The sequence below is a fragment of the Silurus meridionalis genome, chromosome 10, assembly GCF_014805685.1.
Source record: "Silurus meridionalis isolate SWU-2019-XX chromosome 10, ASM1480568v1, whole genome shotgun sequence".
Classification (NCBI taxonomy): Eukaryota; Metazoa; Chordata; class Actinopteri; order Siluriformes; family Siluridae; genus Silurus; species Silurus meridionalis.
The window spans coordinates 23867063-23890631 of NC_060893.1; the positions used below are offsets into that span (position 1 = coordinate 23867063).

General features: G+C 36.5%; 1 protein-coding gene across 1 annotated transcript; it reads right to left on the minus strand.

The window, feature by feature from the left end:
- Positions 1 to 949: 949 nt before the first annotated feature.
- On the minus strand, positions 950 to 20389 carry zc3h12ab (zinc finger CCCH-type containing 12Ab). The gene is made up of 6 exons (XM_046859702.1): positions 20159 to 20389; positions 15966 to 16495; positions 10611 to 10750; positions 4448 to 4682; positions 3464 to 3564; positions 950 to 3166 (listed from the first exon to the last, which is right to left on the minus strand). Exons 2-6 carry the CDS (start codon positions 16460 to 16462, stop codon positions 2253 to 2255), a joined length of 1887 nt encoding a protein of 628 aa, XP_046715658.1. The 5' UTR covers positions 16463 to 16495; positions 20159 to 20389; the 3' UTR covers positions 950 to 2252.
- Positions 20390 to 23569: the final 3180 nt, after the last annotated feature.

Genomic DNA, 23569 nt, shown 5'->3' on the forward strand with positions numbered 1-23569 from the left:
TTACAACCTTCGAATCAAAAGTCAGATATCTTAAACATTAAACTTCCACAAATAGCAACTTAACTCCTTTCTTAACATTTATTCCTCTTTCTCAACGATTTTTTCTTTATAATATATAATATTAAAGGTTGTTTCTATATAATATTTTTATTATATTTTCTTTGTTTTTTGTTTTTTTTCTTGTTAAAGTTGCCTGCTACTACATTCTGTCTAATCGTGTTCAGTCTTTATTTCTTTCATTAACGTTGATATGTTGCAAGATTTTGGTTGGTGGATATGATGTAACTTAAAAGCTAAAGTGCCAACATGAAATAAATAATTTTATATACCAAATATAATCCTTCAATTGTCAAATAATTACCTTAATAGAACTATTTTAATGATGTCAGTATTTGTGACATATTACAGCATTTACATTTACATTTGTGGCATTGAGCAGACTCCCTTATCCAGAGCGACATACAAAAGTGCTTTAAGTCTCTAGCAATGAATAAATCTACACTAGTACGCCAGATTACAAACTTAATATAAATATAACTTTTGAATTCTACAAAGCAAACTTGAAAAGTGCTAATTTAAGTGTTTCAGGTAAAGGTAGGTCTTCAATCGTCGCTTGAAGATAGTCAGGGACTTAGCTGTATGGACATCTAGGGGAAGTTCATTCCACCACCTCGGTGCCAGAACAGAGAAGAGCCTTGCTGGAGGATCTCAGACAGCGTGGTGCAGTGCGAGATGTGATTAGGTCTCTGAGGTAAGATGGTGCTGGTCCATTTTTGGCCTTGTAGGCAAGCATCAGTGTTTTGAATCTGATACGTGCAGCTACTGGAAGCCAGTGAAGGGAGTGCAGCAGTGGGGTCATGTGGGAGAACTTGGGCAGATTGAACACAAGTCGTGCAGCTGCATTTTGGATCATTTGCAGCAGTTGCATGTAATACAATAAAAGTCTGAGTTGTTATAATATTGTCTTTATTGCGTTACAGATTACAAAATGTGTCATGTCAACGAGGCAGGAGTTTAATAATATTGCATAAATCACTTTTAAAACCTCAAATGCATTTTTGCAATATCTCGGCATCGCTCAAGCACTTCTTGCCTTTGCTCTTTCATCATGGTAGTTCTGCTTTGCAAAAAAGTTTCTTACAGTAAGTAAAATCTGAATGCTGTGGTGCAGGAAAGTCATGTGACTTGTACCCAACAGTGACTATGTAACAATTTACTTTATATTGAATGGGAAAATACCCAGAACCCACAGGGTGTACACTCATTTACCTGTTTTAGGTAGTTTTCAGACTTTCATTGTATCAGGCACACGGTGCCAACAAACCGTATTAAGCACTATTTACTACTCAAACGTGAAAACCTATATTTACTTACAAAATATAAGACACAGTCATATTTCATATAGCTAGACACCTAAAAGATTTCTAAAATAGAACAAAAACATCAAAACAAGTATAAAAAAAATTATAGAGGTGACTTACAGTATTACGGTCTATTACGACGTCATTCCGTGCCACCTTCTCTACAAACCAGTACCTGAGAAATGAATCCAGATAAAAACACTATGCCAGGTTGGTCAATACAACCAATAACATCTTTACCAAAATAACTGTATTTTGGTAACACCTTTTGGCTGAACATGCTTAATTAAATAAATGTCATCTTATTGTATTTAAACAATACCAATCCTAGTTCCAAATGAGGTAAATTGGGTAATTTTTTTCCAATAACTGGCACATAACTGACCATACTTTTTGTATGCTTTTACCATAATAAATTGTTTCATAGATGTTCTGAAATTATACATTTCAATTAAAACCTCGTGTAATCACTATAGTAGAAGAGTACTTTAGGATGTGCAGTTATGACTAAATAATCAAATGCAAGGACATCATACCACCCTGCCTTTGAGTTTCTTCCTATAACAGCAGACCCTGCTGTGCATTATATTCTTTATATATACGTTTTAATGAGTATAATGTACGATTTAACATGTTATTTTAAAAGGATGGGAAAATGGTACAATCACAAAATTCAAATTGCAGTATACAGAACATACATATCAATGAATGGATGCTTTTTCAATGTTGTAATTTGTTGTAACCTTCAATTTCATTCTTAAAACCAATAAAGGCTTTCACCTGAACCTGAATTTTTCCAGGGCCCACTGTTTCAGAAATGTACAATACATGCACACACTACACACTTGTGTGTGTAAACTTGTTAACAAGCCAACCATGAGGCAGCAAAAGTCACAAAACCCCTTCATATGACTGCAGGTTTATAATCTCCACAGCCAGTTTCTGGGGGTCCATTACGTTTGGGAACATCTCCATTGCTCTGTCCACGAGACGGGCATTAAACACAGCTAGCAGCTTCTTCCTTACTTGCTCCCTGTCTGACATTGGATGGTTCCAGGGAGAGCTGTCACCCTGCACAGGGGTTGGAGGCATGTGGCCAAAGTGTCTGTATGGCTCAGACCAGTAGCCACTTCGAGGAGGCGGAATGGTTCTGTGGTGGTACTCATGGGGTACACTATAGCGGGGAAAGTTACCTGGTGGGTAAGGTGCTCCTCCATAAGAGTGATATTGGGGGTAAGGGTATGGCAGGTTGCTTGGGTTTTGGGATGGAGCTATATTGATGTGGTGGGGTTGGTAACCTGGATTGGATTGTACATTGGATTGGTTTAAGGACTGGCTGCAAGTTGGAGGATGTTGGAACCTTCCACTAGAAGAATTCTTGGACTTCCTTTGCTCTCCTCCAAACTGGAGCTCACTGTGACATTCATATGAGCCCAGACCTGAGTCCAGGTACTCCTGAACAGAAGCAGAAATGTAGTCTGGATTTGTTGGTGAGTACTTGCCAGAACAATCTCGCTTTGAAGGGGACTTTCTTGAAGTAGGCTGTGGTGTGTTCTTGACAACCACCATATTCTCACTGGTGTGGGTCTTTTTGACTGGTACACTTTGATTGAGAGTAAGTTTTTGCTCCATCACTTCTTCCAGAGAAGCTCCATGGGAAGGGTTTGAGCCTGCAAACAATGATTTCTGTGGAAAAGAGGGCATTTTGGCTTTCTCACGCAATTCGTCTGCCAAGGAACGCTGGGATTGCTTGCCACGTTCTGGGTGACTGAACTTGCACTTGATCCCGTAGGTGCACTTCTTACCTTAAATTGAAAGTTATTAGAATAAACACTTAGTATGCTTTAATGATAACATTTATTTTTTTGCATTTTGTAGGTTCCAAGGAAACGTACCCCAATCACAGGCTAATGTTATCAGGTATACAGTTTTAAAATCTTCAAGCAAATCAGTCATCAGAGTACTCAAATTAAAGTTAATTACAGGGCATAAGAGATTATATATTTATGTGGACTAATTGGCACATGTACATTTCTGCAAAATCACAGGATTTGCAAATAAATGTTTGCTGTAGGGAGGTAAAGAGACTTGTTGAGACTCACCATAAGGGCAAGGTAGTTTCTTAGTAGCTCGGGGAGTCTTGCGCAGAAAATTTTCCAAAGTCGGCCCATGTCTCCCAAGTGGATCATCTGGCAGCATAAACCTTGAAAACCAAAGAACAAGAAAAAATTATTAATGCTACTATTTTTAAACACATACCACTTACTTTGTGGTGTCTGGTCTTCTAAATTTACAGCATTTGACAGACGCCCTTCCAGAGCGGCTTACATTTATCTCATTCTCATTCAACTGAGCAGCTATGAAGAAAAGAGTCTTGCTCAAGGGCCCAGGAGTTGCAGCTTGGTGTAGCTGGGATTTTAACTCATGACCTTTGGATAGAAAAAAAGTCCAACCACTAAGCTAACACTTCCCCCTTCTAATATATAATATACTATATAGACATGTATTGGGACACCTGACATTTCCTGCCATATGCAGTTCTTCCCCAAACTGTTACCACAAAGCTGGAGGCACACAATTGTAAACAACCTCTTTGGATGTGGTAATATCAAATTTTGCATTCACTTGAAATTGGAAACTCAAACCTGTTCCAGCATGACAATGCCCCTGTGCACAAAGCGAACTCCATGAAGATATGATATACATAGTTTGGAGAGGAAGATCTTATGTGGCCTGCCTCAGAGCTCTGATCTCAAGGCCTGATCTCCCAGGCCTCCTCACCCTACATCTGTACCTGAGTTTACTAATACCCTTGCTGCTGATGAACACAAATGTCCACAAGCACACTCCAAAATCTAGTGAAACATCTTCCCAGTATAATAAGCAAAATATTGTGAAAATCGGGACTAAATGTGGAACTTGATGCTCAAAGAGCACATACCATACCAATGACCAGGTGTCGGCACACTTTTGCCAATATAGTGTGTGTGTGTGTGTGTGTGTGTGTGTGTGTGTGTGTGTGTGTGTGTGTGTGTGTATAGTATGCTTAAACAACAATGTCTAGCAGGCTTCGAGGTATGACTTACTTGTCGTTGACAAATGAGTACATGAGCAACCTCTCCTCTATGAAGCGTTTCCACTCAGGCTTTTCTCCCTGCAGGTCTCGGTAGGTATCATTAGACACTATGACACCATCCACGTCATATGCAAGCTTCACAATGAAGCGGTCATCGTAGCACACCACCCGCTTTCCCGCCACACGCCTTGATGGAGTAAAGACCAGAATCTTTTTCCGTTCCAGCTCACGGAGAATTTGCTGATCTGTGGTAAATAAACCAAAAAATCAGGCCCACAGTCAGAATATGTTTCCGTCCAGTAACAGTTTTCTGCTTTACATAGCTGAATTAAATAATTCAATGTAGTGCAGTGTTCAGTCCCAGTCCCAGTCCATGTCTGCCAGTCTCAGGAAGAGAATTGTGGCCTCTGTTATTCCCACTAAAAGATTGCTGGTTTCTGCTCCTGTACCTGCAAGTCCCAACAAAACACCTCTTACTATAAATCTCAGTGAGCAAGTAATGGCCTCTATACTTTTTATTCTCTGTAAATGAAGAATGACTTCTTTGCCTAGAAGTCCCAGGAAATTAGGTGTTTCCACTGTACCTTGTAAATCCCAATAAATAAGGTGTAGTCTTTGTGCCTATGAGTCCCAGGAATAAGGTGTGGTTCATGAGTCTGTCAGTCCCAGGAAACAAGGTGTGGTAAGAAAGTTTATCCAATATTCTAGTTGTGAAAACCATAACTCAACATTACAAAATGGCTTAGAAATAAAGTCAACCGGATACTACACATAAATAATAGTTGTTTCCACTGACTCTTCAATAAAAAGAGGAACAGCTGACCTATTGGAAAGCACAGATATGACGTCTACAGGTATAACCAAATTACCAAAAACATTTCGCTCACCACAAAAGAAATCCCAGTAATAAACTCGTAGCTTTTAGCAATGCTGCGCACACATCACTAAAGTTAAACAGTAAATAAGACAAGTCAAGTCCAACGAACCATATAATCAAACAGTAGATTATCTTCAGGCTTTAGGAAGTATTCAAGCAATGAGCAAACTTAACTGTTTTTAGTTCAGGTTGGCTAACAAAGAGGTTTTCACAGCTGCTTCCTTTAGAACCAGCCACTGAGAAAAAAGCTACAGTTAAAGTTTCTCTCACTTTCTCTCTACTGGCAAGGAAGTTCTCCATGAAAATACATTTTTCAGTTCTGCATCTGTGGTGTTTGAACAAACCATGGTGACTAAAATACATAGCATTTTTCACAGTCTCTTAGCCCAAAGTTTTTTCTGTCAGCGGCCTGCTTTCTATTTGGTTTGCTGTCTGTCAGCTCCCAAGTCATGAACCATTTGAAAGATCACTCAGGCTCTTGTTAATTTTAGCAGAAACCATAAAAGTGTCTAAAGTTATACTAAAAATAAACTTCACCACTTAAATATGTTTGTAGTGGTACAACCTGAAATTTAGATTTTTACTATTTAAATTACGCAATATTTCTAACATTACTGTGAGACAAGGGTTAATTAAACAAGGAAATTACAGACATCTTGGGAAAGTACTCAGGCTTTATTAGATTGTTCTCAATTAGAATAATATCTGGGTATTAAATGGGTAATTCTAATAAAATTCTTGGTTCTTAAGTCTTAACCACTTACATGTTGCTTCAGCAGAATGCTACCAGTTGTCCAACCTCACCCACCTAGGATTCTAGCATTGCCAAGTTTTTGGCTCCAATCATCTTGCCCTCAACCCAGTCCCTGTTGAAAGCATACCCACATTACAAAGATATCACCAACATTTTTTTTACTATGGTACTGGTGTTCTATGTTGGTATGGTATATGGTGTTACTATGATGATTCGCATTGTTCCACCAAATGCATCACTGCTTGAATGGTCTCAATAGACCAAAATTTACCACAATTCAGTGGGGGTTTTTTCTCTTTCATAAATCCTTTCGTTGCAATGTTCCATTATTTGAATTGCGGGTTTGTCCAACTTCTTCGGGTTTTCCCTTAATTCTTTGACTAGTATCAAATGATTCACAGTTAGGCCATATTCTTTTAATTCGTAAAAATGCAATGTTGTGTTTGAGATTACTTTTGTTACAACCAAACCCATAGTCATCCTGTGCTTATATTGATAGATGTTTGGTATTTATTGTACTGTTTGTTTAGGTATGTTCTCTCCGAGTTCTTCCAGGAACAAATGCATTTTTATTGATACTGAGATTACATGACAGTTTATATGCAAATGGTCGACATTGCACTAGCTTCAACTAGTCTTTAACTAAATGACTTCTGAAGACTAATATTTTTACAGTAAAGGGGTGAATACTTATGAAAGCAAAATTTGTACATTATAATTTCTATTTTCTAATTGCAATCGTGAATTTTTTTGTTTACATTTTTTTTTGTTAGTAGATTCATGACTTGTTACCAAATGTATGTGCACACTTGAGTACTGAACTTCCCATTAAAAAAAAAATTAATAAAAAATACAGGCGTTTAAAGATGTATTCCCTCTTTGATATTATAATACGCTTTGGGAATTTAACGCAAGAGGTTTGGCACTGATGTAGGCACATCTTAGCTCACTTTGTGCACAGTGGCTCTGTCATGCTAAAATGTTTGTGCCTGTTAGTTTCTTTGAAGCGATGTTATAATGCTATTAAGACCTATAAGTATGTGCACCCATCTACAAACACCTCAGGACCTCAGTTTAAAAGTAATGGTTCTTCCTGAATATTTACCCCTTTTTCAGTGAGTTCCATTAACTTAGTTCTATTTCAACTATATGCCATGGGAACTTACTTATTAAGTTGTAGGGAGTCGATCGTTTGCAAAAGTACCATATGATCCCAATGTCAACTGCCCTTTTTCCTCAACAAAAAAAAAAAAATTAATTTAATATTAAAAACAATATGAACAAAAGTATTGCGACACCTGACCTACCATAACTTTGGAGGCACACAATGGATCCAGTAGCATTAAATTCTCCCTTCACTTGAACCGGGAGATCCAAACCTCTTCCAGCATGATAATGCCCCTGTGCACAAAGCCAGCTCCATGAAGAATCAGATTACATGGGTATGGTATGTAATGAACTGCTATAAAGCTCCGACCTCAACCCTTTTTAAACATCTTTGTAACTGTATACCCCAGGCCTCCTCACCTCACCTACATCAGTACCTGACTTTACCAAAACCCTTGTAGGTTAATGAATCTCCACAAATCTCCAAAAGCACCCTCCAAAATCTAGTGGATCATCTTCCCAGAATGGAGGAGGTTGTTATAATAGCAAATATTCTGTTGAAAATTCACCTTTTAACCTATAGCCCCAGGTGTCCACAAATTTCTTTTGTCTACATAGTATACGTAAACATACAATTATGTACAATCCTACATAAGTGTATTTCATTATGCGTAATCCCACATAAGGGTTGGACTGTTTAAGCAAATGGGAGAGTCTATTCATTTGCATAATTATTCCGGCTTGTACATCAGTGTATTCTTTCATGCTTTATCAGGATATAAAAGGTAGAGGCAAATGTATTCAGCATTGAAAACATATTAAACTGCATATTCAACGTAGCTAATGTTTGACATTTTTGTTTGTTTTTTTAAAGGTTATCAAAGAATTGAAACAAATTACTTATTTACACAAGTATTACTTATTGACTTATTACTTATTACTTATCAACTCCTGTTTTGGTATATTCAAAGATACAGTAATAGGGAGATGTGTTTCTAAGTAAACAAAACCCTGTGGCTGTGTGGGTGTAAAATGACATAAATAAATTAATAAACCACTTTCTTATCAACCGCACAAGAAAAATACTTGTATATCTCTAGCTTTTCTCTCTTTCTTATTACTATCTAACAATCAGACGGTAGCATGCGAAGTATGAATGCAAAGTTCTGGTATGTTTCTAAACGCTTGACTGACATGCAAATGGCATGGCTGTAGGCAAGACGGTACATCAACAGTTCAACATAAGCACTAGCTAGAAACCTGTTCACTCACCCAGCCGGAGTTTCATGCTCATGCAAATGTGTCACAATGCAGTTAACTAATTACTTCCTGTTAGATGCGATTGAGCATGAATGCGGTGTCCTTATCGTAGTTTCAGGAATTGCTAATTTGTATTCTGATTTCTGATTGGTCAGAAGGAGATTATCTAGAGAAGTTTTGTTTGTTTGTTAAAAAGATTGTTAAGTTAGAATTTACAATGAAACTGGAATAAAACAGTCGATGTGACATGTAACATGAAAAGTGAGACACAGTGGAAGAGCCACTGCCACATACTGGGAGTTAAACAGGGTAAATATGGAATTAATGTTTTGCTCTCAGTTTCTTAGCAAACTAACAATGAATTTGATAATATCGCTTACCTCATTACTGACGCATTCATTGTAATGTGAACAGTTAATAACCTCAATAATGATGGAATTACAGTGATTTTGTATCTGGATGTCACACAAATGAAGATAGAGTTCCTTTTGGGTATGTTTCCTCTCAATGTTTCTTTTTCATGAAGTCCCACAGAGTATTCCCCTCTCCACAATCACCCCTGGCTCACTCATTATAAACTTATAATAATTATTGATGTTAAAATGTATATTTGTACTCTATTTATGTGTGTAAAGATAATTTACAGCAATATTAAAATATATAACAATTAAACGGCTAGATACAGCAACAACACTCCAAAACGCTGGGAACGTTTAAACATTCAAGACTATTAGAAAGAACTTGACTGTAGGCAAGACACAATTTTCTTGGTACTCCTCACCAGGGTGTTGCCATACATGCTGGACACCATCTAAGCCAAACATGTTTCTTAGTCTCATCAGACCACAGGTCATGGTTTCAGCTTGTTGCGGCACACTGTAACAAGCTGGAACCATGACCTGTGATTTCTGCTTCTGTAAACCTCTAAAGCAATGCTGCAGCACTCATTCGCCTGTTTTTGAAGCAGTTTCTGCACCTGACGCACAGCACAAGGAATCAACTTCTTCGATGGACCATTGCGAGGTCTGTTCCGAGTGGAACCCGCTGGAAAACATCTGTATGACCCTTGCCACTTTACTGTAACTGTGATACCGATATTCTTATAGCCTCTGCATCTTTGTGGAGAGCAACGATTCTAATTCTCAAATCCTCAGAGACTTTTTACCATTAGGTCCATGTTGAACATCCAGTGGTCAGAATGAAAGAACTGAACTCAAAGCACCAAACTGTTCTAAAACAAGATACACACATTTGTATGCTGCTGTCAAGCAGACAAAAACATCAACATGATGGATAGGACATGTTGCTTTGCACAGTTACACAATGTACAGCTGTTATCACTGAGGATGTACTCACTTTTGTTGCCAGTTATTTTGACAACAATGGCTGTATGTTGAGTAATTTATAGAGGACAGTAAATCTGTCTTGCTACACAAGTTGCACATTGAACACTCTAAAATATATCCCAAGCTTCATTTGTACAGTATTGTCCCTTGAGAAGATATTACAAGGGTTGCTGAAATGTGAGGGGTGCACTCACTTTTGTGAGATACAGTATATATGTATGTAAGTTAATGTAACTATATATGTACTCTGTTTAATTCATACTTAATGAAAGTCATTTGAGGTTATTTTGGAAAAAAATTCACACACATGAATGGCAATTAGTGAAACAAAGCATACACGTGGCCTTCCAATTCGACATGTGCACATTTATTGCAGCCCCGCCTCCTCAGCACTCTGGAAACGCCCACTCAGGTATCAGAGATGGCTGTGCTTTTTTTTTGTTTTTTTAGTATTGTGTTTGGTAAAAATGTAATAAGAACGTTTAATTTAATTTGCAGCTTTAATAAGATAGCTGTACTTTCTGCAATCATTTTTAGAAATTGGACTGTGGCCGTGTAATTCATAAAATACAGTTGTAAGAGTGATGTTAAATGCTAAGTCTTGATAATGTCTTCTTATTTCCAAACTTAACTCACTAAATTGCGCACACACACATGCACACACCCCTCAGGTGGTCTTTTTGTGCTTCTCTTTTAGTTCACGTTGACATCTATTCATTTGGTTGAAGCTTTTATACAAAGTACACTGTTGGTAACCTGACTACACTAACTGTGGTTTTAAGAATCAAGAACAGGAAGTGAAATCTGTTCCTTCTTCCTTCTGTCTCACCTGTGATCGGCACGTCCGGCCTGGGCTGTTCGCGTCTCCACGACGGCACAAACACAGTCACATCTGTGTGCCCTCGATCCAGGAAATACTTCACAGCCAGCTGGATTCCCAGGCAGGAGAAAACTTCCTTGTTCCCATGACTGAGCGAAGATAAAAAATAAAATAAAAAAAAGCAAAGGATAAAATGTTTTGGTGCGAATTTTATCAGTAGACTCTCAGTACACTGTGTGTGTGTGTGTGTGTGTGTGTGTGTGTGTGTGTGTGTGTGTGTGTGTGTGTTTGTGTGTGTGTGTTTCAAGGAAGGGAATAAATTATAAAGATTTTTTTCATGTCAAACAGCCATCATGTAGATTTATAACTTTTTATAACACAACACACATGGACAATTCACATCATGACAAATAAGACTAGCGAGGTAAAGTTTTCATTGCAAATTATAATTTTGACGAAGGAAGGAAGGAAATTAATTTATAATAGACAGACAGACAGACAGACAGACAGGCAGACAGGGATTGGAATGTTTGATGACCCTATAAAAAGAAATTGCCATTTTGTGCTTCTGTGGTGAAAAAAAACATAATCCAAATTAGTTAGAAAAGATAAATCAACCCGAGTCAGACCAGAATGAAGGTCTGTGCTGAGCTTGGTGGATGAAGCTTAAAAGCACTAAAATTTCATTGTCTCTGAAAAATAACAGATAACAGTGTGTTGGCTTCTGTTAAACCAACATAATAATCTCAACTCTGAACCAGATTCAAACCACAATGGCGCAACTATTCTCTCATTCTTCCCTTCACCATAGAGTCATTTATTTGATGTCTTCGGCAGTACTGTGACAATAAAAATGGACAAAATCATTCTGTATGCCATTTAAGACCTATTTCCACCATCCAGAGAGCTGTAGTGCCCTGTGGGTGGGAGCAACGTCATCATTTAAAAGACCAGATAGAGGTGGTCAGAAAGAACAGCCTCAAAACCCTCCAGAGCATACCTTTTTTCGCTTATATCACTTTTGTTTGTTAACACATGAAATCAATGTGTGACTGGACCTTTTTGCTGTGTAAAGTGGAATCTTAGGTCACGGTGTAGTGGCAAAATGTCAAAGAAAGTGGAAATAGTTACCACGCTGTCGGGCCAATTCTGGCACCGTGCCTGTCTATGTCTCATTTGTATGGCATGTGACTTCAGAAAGGGGTGGAGGCAAATTTGCATAGCAGGAGAATGCGATATGATATGTCATTGGTGTACTATTCATCCCTGGGCTTCAGTTAGCTGATTGTACTTTTTTTTTTAAATACATTCTGTTCACATTTTTCATCATAAAAAAGATTTAATTGTGAAATGAAAAGATTCACGCCCACGAGAAATTGTTGTGAAAGGAAGGAGGAAGACAGTGAACAATGACTTTCTTGGTAGGCTACTGTTTAGATACAAGCCTTGTAACAGTCACTGTCTTTCATTAAAGCCTGTGTAAAGTTTATTAGTTTCAGTGTAGACAGGCTTATAGACAGGTGCGGCTTATTTATGTTCAAAATAAAAATCTTTGTAAAATTCAGTGGGTGCGGCTTATATTTGGGTGAGTTTAATAGTCTGGAAATTATGGTAAATAAAATGGAATATCTGAAGCATAAACAGTTAAAAGTACAATAATATTGACAAATGTTTGTGGACATCTGACCATAAGCTTAGTATGTGATTTCAGAATATCCCATTCCACATTTAGCCATTTGCTGTTATAACATCCTCCACTCTTCTGGAAAGATGTTCCACTAGATTATGGGGTGTGACTGTGGAGATCTGTAGAGATTCATTTATATATATATCTTCATAGAGTTAGATTTGTGCATTTTTAGATTTGAGACATTGTCATGCTGGAACAGGTCTGGGTCTTCTAGTCCAAGCACATCTCCATGGTTGCATTGCTGACATTAGTGTGTCTTCCTGTCTTCATCCAGCTTCTACCATACTACATGAGTTTATAACAGTATAATCATTTTAACTGGTAATTGAGGCCTGGTTAATTGCCATTATTAGGGGTTGCATCCTGGTCTGATTGGTCAGAATGTTGATTAGTTTTACAGCAGCTTTAACAATACTGCAGCTGCTACAATACCATAACTGATCACTGGAAATGACTTCCCAGGTGTTTCACAATATTAAATGGAACTATAAACAGATACAAAATATATAATTTTCATGATTAATTAAAAAAAATAATTATAATTGGCAAACTGCTGTTAAAAGTAGAACAATATTCTCTGGGATGTTCCATTGTCGAAGGACCATCGTCTTTGCGGTAACCTTCTGATCACGCCACCCTGTTGACATGTTGCCTACAATAGCTTAGGTTTTAATCCTTCTATCAATAATATAGTCATAACATTAAGGATGCATTGATCCCATACAGACTGCTGGACCGAATGGAATTTGAGACATCCTTCTACTTAAATGATCATACATGTGAGCAAAATACACGTTATTTATTTAGCCAAATAAACAGTTGCTCGGTTAGAAGTCAGCATGATCGGTTATCATAACAAAATGAACATACCATATCAAATTCAAAATAGACTGAAAGCTTGTTATTCGTTTGTGGTTTCTTAGCTTTTAGACATGCTTATCCATCAACCAGATGAACCTAAGGCCTTTTAAATAGAGCCTTCCCTTTATTTCCTGTCTATTGACACATGGCATTGAAAAGTCTTTGTGTCCAGTGTTTTCTTAAGCATCTGTTTGCTTTCATCATTTACGCAGATGATTTTTTACACACTTCCAAGATGAACAAACCAGAATTTGCATATAACAGGGACACAAAGATTCTAGAGATAAACATCGGGAAAAAAAGGTATGGAAAGGCAACAACATATTTCAAATATTAAACATTATAAAATAATGTTTAAATAATAAAATTAAAACACATTTGCTGCAAGTTTTTTTAAAAAAAAAAACAACAACCTTTTTTTTTAACCTAGCTGTAAGAGTACCATACGAGTGCTAGGTCAGCTTATTCTTCAAATCCTCAATCTTCTTTATATCTTTACAATAACATTGGCAATTATTGTATTATTTGACGGGTCAAAATAGCAAAATAAAAGCATAATAAAAAAAACCTGGACCTTACACACGTGACAAATTGACGATCTGCTGGATTCAATGCCCTTGTTCCATTGAAGAACACAAAAAAACTTCTTGAAGATCTTTAGAGACTTGCTCTCCCTTGCTAACATCAACCTTATTAAACACCTTTGTGATAACCTGGAATGCTAAATGCACCCCAGGCCTCCTCAAACTATATCAGTACCTGACTTTACTAACACCCTCGTAGCTGAATGAACACAAATCTCTACAAGTATATTCCAAATTCTAGTGGAACATATTCACAGAAGAGTGGATGTTATTATAAGGGAAAATAAGTATGAATGTGGAATTGGATGTTCAAAGGACATACCTATCTAATGGTCAGGAATCCACAAACTTTTGTCCATATAATGTATCTTACAGTACTGATTATATGACTATATATTTGAGTTCATTTGATGGAATTGTTTAACAGATAATACATCACTCAGTATGGAATAAAATGACACTCTGATGGGTGTACAAGGGAAATATAAAATCCCATAGAAACAACTCCTGGTCTGAGTTATGAGGATGTGTGTGTTACACCTTTTTTGGGCTCATCGGGACATTTTGATGGTGTTATGTTAAGCCTCGCTTAGTTTTAATGAATGAATTCAAGGGGAGGATTTAAAACACAACAAAAAGTACACAATGTTCCACTGGGAGTTGAAAAACTGAAAAACTTTTCCATTTTTTCTCTCAATGCTTACACAATCTATTTTAATGCTATTATTTATGTTATTATTATTATTATTATTATTATTATTATTATTATTATTATTTATATTGTATCATCTTTCAGATGCTCAGTAATTTCAGTAATCTGTTTAATGCTAATTATGGCAATTATAGTTATGGTGGTCATTACCAGTAATTATAGTTATTTCAACTGTATTTGACAGTATGTCTATATTTAGATGTTGATATTGTATCAGTAGATACTATTTATAATCCTGAAAACTATAATGCAAATGCAAAAAAATTCAATCAATGAAGATTAAAAAAAGCACATGAAAACCAGTCAAATGAAACCAAACAGAAAAACAATGGATAAAGTAACAAAAACCATAACCTGAACATGTAACAATGGTAATAACAAAAAACCATGAAAGACAACAACAATCAAAAGACCAAATGTGCAGTAGAGAATGACAAATAAACATGTGACATTGTACACTGAGGTGCAGAAGCTTGTGAAAAACCCAATCCTTATCCATAATCCTGATATTGTTTATATCATGATATTGATATCATTCTTCGTATTACTAGTTGTGAATATGGTGCTTGAAATTGATAATCTATCAGTAGCCATTATTTATAACTGCTGGTACTGTAACACTTGGACAATATTTAGAGCAATTGGTGGTAAACTGTATTGTCTTGTACTGCTAGCTGTTATTAATAGTGAATTGTGATATTCGCCAATACTGGTCATGCTAGTCAATTCTAGTAATTAGTTATAGTGAATCAATAAAGTTGATTTTGATGATAGTCATTATTAATAGTTTATTTTGTAATGCTATCATTATTTATAGTTGATTTTGTAATGCTAGTCATTATTTATAGTTGATTTTGTAATGCTAGTCATTATTTATAGTTGATTTTGTGATGCTAGTTATTATTAATAGTTTATTTTGTAATGCTAGTCATTATTTATAGTTGATTTTGTGATGCTAGTCATTATTAATAGTTTATTTTGTAATGCTAGTCATTATTTATAGTTGATTTTGTGATGCTAGTCATTATTAATAGTTTATTTTGTAATGCTAGTCATTATTTATAGTTGATTTTGTGATGCTAGTCATTATTAATAGTTTATTTTGTAATGCTAGTCATTATTTATAGTTGATTTTTTTGATGCTAGTCATTGTTAATAGTTTATTTTGTAATGCTAGTCATTATTTATAGTTGATTTTGTAATACTAGTCATTATTTATAGGCGGTGATCATGTAACATTAGTCATTACTTAGACTTGTTGGTCTTGTAATGCTAGTCACCATTAGTATTTGATTACGTAACACTAGTCATTATTTATTTACTTTGGAGTCCTTAATCAAGTTAAAAACTAGCAAACTCTGGTTTTACAACATCTAAATTCTGGGTTATAATTTCTTACATCCCTTAGCATCTACATTTAATCTATATTTCCATTTTCAATATTTGGTACGTTGGACAATGCCTATGTTCACTTTCCCACACATCATCATCGGACATGCCCTGTATTATTGACTCACCTCATCGCTACGTTGCTGCCGTCTATCACTATCGGCTTGAGGGCATCTTCATCCGGGCCTGCGTCACCTTGTTCAGCAGGTAGAGATGAAAGACTGTGACTTTTCCTCTGACTTTCAGCATTCGGGACCAGCACTGGTGGATCGAGAGAACTTTCTGTCTCTGCTGCTCTGACCTGTATCAGTTCTCCAAGAATCCGGTCGGTGTTTGTGTGAAGGCCCAGCTTGAGCAGCACAGCTCGGATCTGAGCATCGGAAAAACCCAACTTCCTAAACAGATCCAGCTGGGGCTGAAACTCAGAGCTCAGGTCCTCTTGCTCTTCGGGCTGCTTTTCTTCCATTCCAACAGGCAGCTTGGATAGGCTGAGCAAATTTGTCCATATGACTGAGTCTTTGTGGATGAAGGAGGACACGCTCACGGTGCTGCAATAGTCAGGCCAAAGGTACGTATCCAAAACTGAAGGAAAGGCTGGAGGGATGAGACCGGTGCCTATACTCATATCCAGAACAGGTCGTCTACTGACTGCACACACCTGTAAACAAAACACACATGCAGTGAAAGATCATTTGCACTTTTGGGGAATTTCAGTGGTGAATTTGACTCCAGGCGATATGAACTGGTTTCATATGAGGACACTATGTGCTTACAGTAAACATGACATCAGCAGATTTCCCCAGGTTTTAAACAATTTTTAACATCATCACTTACATTTGTGACATTAAGCAGAACATGCTTCAAATTTATACATGCATTTACTAGTCCTATGTGCATTACAGCACAGTGAAATTCTATCTTCCCATATCCCAGCACGTTAGGAAGCTGGGTTCAGACTGTTGAGTCAGCCATGATACAGTGCCCATGGAGCATAGAGGGTTAGGGTTAGCTTTGAGTTAGGGTTGAGCCTTGCTCAAGGGCCCAGCAGTGGCTGTTTGGTGGTGCTGGTGCTGAACCTCCGACCTTCTGATCAGTAACTGTTGAGCTACTACTTCCAAATTCATTGTTAAATTACTAAAAAATAAAACTATACCAATAGTAATTAAGAACTCTCTCGTCTTCTTAATTGATATTATATAATTCAATATAATATAATATTATATTGTTTTTTTCTCTCATCAATTATTAGACTCCCAGATTTTAATTCATGTTTAATATCATTTTAACCCCTATGCTCTTAACTTATTGTTCTTCTTATTGACCATTACAAAGACATGTACCTAATTTTTTAATTAATTTCCCGATACGTTGCTGCCGAAGGTGTTAATATATTCTCTAGAACAGCTATAGTGACAACCGATCTAAACAGTAATGCAGCTGCAAATCACTCATAGATCTATATTAAGAGACTTTTTCTATTATACAGCACTGTGGATGCATTTTGAAGCAAACTAAGAATAACTGAACAGAAATGAAAGTGATGAAGCAAATTTTTTTTATGAAGTGAAAGTTTAAAATTCACTTTAAAAAGAAACTTGGACTGAAAGACCATGTGGACATATTTCTAGGAAGCTTCCTTTTTTTTTTTTCTCAATACAAAAACATAAGTGCTCCAAGTATCGAACAAAACCCAACACTGAAACAATACACACACACAGACACACACACACACACACACACATTATATATATATATATATATATATAAATAAATTTAGCTACTTTGCATTCAAATGAGGCAAAATGCTGCAAGCTAACAATATGTATGAATAAAAAAAAATCAAATCAGGCAAACAGATATTTTTTGCTCAAATCTCGGAATGAAACAGATCGAGAATATCAGACCTTTACAAGATACCGGTACTGGAAAAATACCAGTATATTATATTTCAAACGATATGAAAACTTTGCTGAATTCTGTATTTTATATGCTGCTGTTCCAAAATCTTCCCAAATTGCTGTGAAACCGTTTAAAGACTGAAAAGATAAAGCATTAATTGTGTTACTTCAGTTGCAATGTTTTTTCTTCATAGTCAAAATGTACCCTATGTTCCCTGTAGGGTTCTTTGTTACAGTTGGATACAAAGGTATTAAGATATGAATCTATTATTATTATTATTATTATTATTATTATTATTATTATTATTAATAAAAAATTGTTTTCAATTCACTTATCTTTTAGGGCTGATTATTTGTTGCTTATGGTATCGATAACGATGTATTACATTCTGGTATCCTACTATTGCCAAAATGATGGTATCGAGCCATCCCTAATTCAGGAAACACCATAGCTTTTATATCACATCCTTATCTAATACATCTCACATTACTCATAAAATCAAACGAACATTTTGAGCATGTGTTACCTTTGACCAAATTTATAGAAAATAATTTTATGTTGTAATATGTTTAAATTCATAAAACATGTAACAAAACAAAATATACTAGACTTTGGTATACTCCTCATGGAAATGTTTATATTTTGTTTACTTTATTTGGATCTTAATGAAGTATATCAATGTTACTGATTTCAATGTTTGTCTAATGGTTATGATTAACTAAAACCAGAGTATAATTACCAAAGTGAGTGAGAAGAAGGAAAAGAGCAAGAATGTTACATTAATAATTCACTTCTTGTGAACATTCATTGATAACTCTTGTGTTGCGTAAGTAATAACTCAAGTTTTCTATATTAGTCAATTCCGGTGCAACCTAAATTTCAGTGAACATTGGAGTAATACATTTGAGAGATCACACAAAACACCCCCAACAAATAGCACTTACCAAATGTTAAATAGTAAACTCAAATTTCAGCTATAGGTTTACTATGGAATGAGCAACGCACATAGAAAAATACGTATCCAGCATGTTTCACCACAGAGTGTCAATTACACTGTTTATTTATTTAAGCATATCTTGTGCATGCTATCCATTTATTGTTATTTAATATGGTGATCTCTATTTTCACTTTAATAATAGCAGCTATAAATAGCCATTCCCTCCCCTGCGTCTCATGTTTCTCTATCATAAATAAAAATACACAGCTTAAAGGTGAACCTTGAGGTCTTGTTCCTCAGGTTTTAAGCTAACCAAGCTGTTCATTCACAACTGTTTTAACTTTTAATACAGAAGCATGTCCGTTTATCCATCTGTAAATGTTCTCATCATAATACACAAGTTAATTAAAAAAAACACTTTGAATTTATAGTAATTAATAATAATAAAAAAGGACTTTTGTAAACTATGTGTAATAAATGACCAACTGGTTTTCAGGGTAGTGCTAAAAGACACACTAGTACACTACCCACATGATCTTGTGACAGGGTCCGTAATCATTCCCACCTGTGTGAACTGTGTGTTTGTTTTATTTGTATTTAATAAATGATCTATTCAATTCTGCCTGTTTGCATTAACTACCAATACCTGATTGAGAAGTCTGAACAATTAATGGATACTGCAGAATTGGCTTTTGGATAAGAACTGTGTGATGTGGGAAAGTAGGGAATTGATTAATACCAATGCTGGAAAGGTTTTGGGTTTCAGTTTGGGACCATCTCCTTCTGTCCCAGACCTTCTAAGAACATCACTCTGAATCTCTGCCTCACTGAGGACACATCTCCTCTCACAACTTTACTATACGTCCTCCTGCTCTTCTGAAAAGGGAGCTTTTCTGAGGGCATCATTCCCTCCTACGAGTCCCACCTTATTCATTCATGAACTAGTAAAATTATCTCGTCACAGGATCCTTAATCGCTTTTACCTTACACTTGTTTCATTAGATCTATTTTTTCTGTGTCGTAATGTCAAGCTTTTGTCATTGTTCCTGGTTGTCTGTAAATATCGGTTTGTCACTTATACATAACCAGAGCTTATGGATCAGAGGGACGTCTTTAAAAAGCTATGAATGAGCGCATACCTTTCTAATTTCTGGATTTTTTTACACCAAAATAACCCAGATTTCCTGTTTGGGGATCGGCACTGATCTTTTCAGGTGTAATTTTAGTAAATGATAGCGTGCTAGAATGAGTGCATTAAATAAACACCTGTATTTGATTTATAGTTGTTTATTTTGCTCATTTGTTAGAAAACCAATCAATTCAATTCATGTTTATTTGTTGAATAAGTTGTTCTTTATGTGTAGGTTTGTCCCTTCTGGATAAGAAAAGAAAAACATATAAAGAAAAGAAAAACGATTATTAAGACCAGAGTAGAAATTGTTTAATGTTTATACATTCCTGTACCATAGTGTAAACTGGATTTACCTGCTCAGGGGTCTGAATCAGTCCTCATAGAAAGTGAAGAAACTTCACAGGTGTAGAAGATATATTGAGCTGAATTACTCTGATCCCAAGTTTCCACCGTGGGGAAAGTGTGTATCCAGTTTCATCTTCAGTCTCGTAGTAATTCCCAAAGTAAATTACTTGAAAGAAGTTTCAGCGCAGAGAGACTTTCTATCCATTTCGCTCCATTGCGCGTCTCTGCTCCAATCCTCACTCTTTAAAGCCTGCAAGGTTCCGCCTTCCGGAAACACACCGTGCGCAGAACAAAGTGCGCATGGAGAGGACACACGTGTCCAGGGGCTGGGACAGGGCTGTTAAACCGTTCAGAGAGAGAGAAGAGTGCGGAGTCGGATACGGATACGATACGAGGCGCATTAAACGGGGTCTTTCCGGGTAACAGGTTTGCGCTGCGCCTCTCCAAAAAACTCAACCACAGCTCTCCTCTCTTCTTAAGATCATCAGGGTTTGGGCTGGGCAAGTATGATGGTGTACAAGGAAGGAGGAAGAACTCAGGACTTAGTGTGATCAAAATACGCACTGATCATGAAAATCAACTAAAACGAATGTGTGCGCAAAACCTCATACCCCACGGATGGTGCGCGCAAATCCCAGGTCTCCTAAGATATATGATTCAATGTCATTTGATTTAATTTTGTATTATTTGTAGTATGCTACAAATAATATGACACACACACACACACACACACACACACACACACTACTGCCCCCTAGTGCACGAGGTGACGCCTCCGCGCAGTCCTGCTCCACAAAAGCGCAACATTTTTGTACATATGACATTTTTGATCATCTTGTTACTAGATTTTCATAACACCATGTGTTGTCATAAAAAAAAATATAATAATATTTGTATTCAAATATATAATGCTATGCACTATAGTCCCTGTTAGTGTTAAGATGGTTCTCACACTGGTTCTCTAAACACATTCCTAGGTTGTGTGTTCCGTGTCTATAGGGTCTTTACGATGAGAGTATGTAAGGTACACGGAATGTCTTTGTCTGGACTCACACATCTTCGGTTACTATGTCTTTTTACCCAATGTCTGTTATCTGCATTAAACTGAAGAAGAACATATGCGCCATGCTGTGTGCTGTGTGCTTCTTCCCTGATCAGAAAAGGCACCACGGGCATCGTAGATTGCATGGAAAACCAATCCAAAATTAAGTTTTGTTTGGGCATTGAAAAAATCTAACGGTCCCCAAACCTTCATAGTATCAGTTTCTTCTCAAAACCTCAAAAAATGTCTGAATAACACTATTCTGTGTTTGTAGTTTTTGGATTGGAACTTTAGGGCCTAGACCTGTTCCAGCATGAAGATCAGTGTTGGATAAAGTACACGCCGTTCCTGTATTTGACTAGAAATAATAATATTACTAAATACTAATATTATGTTAAAATAATGAGATATTAAGTCAAATATGGGTAATAATGTAGGTGTGGGGTGCAGTCAGCACTCCGATTTATAGTCACATTTATCTTCAGGAGCATTGTCATACTGGAACAGGTTGAAGTGAAGAGAAAATTTCAGTCCACTACATCCAAAGACATATTGTACAATTGTGTGCCTCCGTGTTTGTTATAACAGTTTGACTGTTATAAAAGAAAACGACATATGGCTGGAAAAATCAGGTGTCCAAATACTTTTGTCACTATAGTGGAGGGGAAGCATACAAGTTTACTATTGAATTAAACTTGTTCAATGGTAATGATTGTGGAAAAATAAAATAAAAATACCTTTATACCATAGTTAATAAAAGATCTAAGATTTATAGGTGTGTAAATCTATAGCAAATTTACTGCACAAAAGAAGAATCACATATTTCACAGCTTGGAATCAGGGACGATTGTGACACAACAGGTCCTGAATTGCTTTAAGTGTTACCTCAAAAGCATTTCTGAGTATAATAATACTGCACCATATGCAACATGAGTGAATGTAATTGTGACTGTGAATAGTCCCAAATTATACTGAACTACATTTACGGCATTTAGCAGATGCCTTTATCCAGAGCGTCATACAAAAGTGCTTTGAGTCTCTATCAATGAATAAATCAACAAACCAACAAACACTGGTTTGCTAGATTACAAACTTAAGATATCATCAGCCTGAACACTCAGATGTTTGGACATCCAGGGGAAACTCATTCCACCACCTGAACTAGTATAGACAAAACTTTGGTTGAATATGTGTTTCATTTATTCAAATGCCTTCATAAGGTTATTCTGGATATTTGGTAACATAAAGCAGACGCACACCTTCACATCTAGCAGTGGTTCGGGCAGATCGAGAATCTGAGTGTGGATTCACAGTGAAAACATTCTAAACCAGAGCCAAAAATAACTATCCAGTAACTCTAATTATCTAAGTGTAAATCTTCTGTTGCAGATTCTCTGAGGCGGGTTCATTCAATCGCATGGATTTCTGAACAATTTTTAGCGTTTGGTTAATAATAAGGCTGAATGTGTTTTTGTTTAGTGAAGTGAAGCAAACAGGTTCAAAGTTGCTAAACAGTAAATGATGAATGGACGGAGAATTTATTCACTTATTCTCACTAATTCAAGTTTAAACCTGATGTGTCTCATCTCTTGTGCCATTAATCACAAAAATTAGTCAGAAGTTCTAACGTGAAGAAGCAAAACGGAACACGACATCCAGAATAAACATGTTTGCAAAATTCCGTTCTGAACAAATCAAAGAAGAAAGTGACTCACGGCCCATAAACCACAGTCTGGTCTTTTACAGCACATGCAAATCAAACATCATGCATATTAAGTCTGTGTTTTGGTCACGTATTGAAGTAGTTGGTCACAAGTATTGGGATACCTGACTTTTCCATGTTTCTTCCTCAAATTTACACAAGTTGAAGGCACACCATTGTATAGGACGTCTTTGGATGCATCAACATTAAATTATCCCTTCGCTTGAACTAGGAGACCCAAACATGTTCCAGCATGATGGTGCCCCTGTGCAAAAATACAGCTCCATGAAGATCTGATTTACATGAGTGAGTGCAAGATCTCCTGTTATAGATTTTCAACCCTATTGAACACCTCTGGGATGAATGTGAATGCTGACTGCACCCCAGACCTCTCCACCTTCTCACCGTCTCACCTACATCAGTATCAGACTTTACTAACACCATTGTGGCTGAATGAACCTTCACAAATCTCCACAAAAATCTAGTGGAACATCTTCCCAGAAGAGTGGAGGTTCTTAAAACAGCAAATAGGGACTAAATGAGGAATGAGATGTTCGAAAGCTCAATCTTATTGTCAGGTGTCAACAAACTTTTTTTAGTGAAGGGTTGCCAGACAAATATATAATCGAATAAAAACAGCTGCAAAATAGAATTGAGATCTTATATTAAGTTGAG

Bases quoted from the DNA above. Each gene is read 5' to 3' on its own strand.
- zc3h12ab (XM_046859702.1), bottom strand. From the start codon at position 16,462: ATGAGTATAGGCACCGGTCTCATCCCTCCAGCCTTTCCTTCAGTTTTG. The intron at 10,751-15,965 runs GTGAGTCAATAA...ATCTTCGCTCAG, and splicing joins GGCAGCAACGTAGCGATGAG to TCATGGGAACAAGGAAGTTT. The intron at 3,565-4,447 runs GTAAGTCATACC...TTGGTTTTCAAG, and splicing joins TACTCATTTGTCAACGACAA to GTTTATGCTGCCAGATGATC.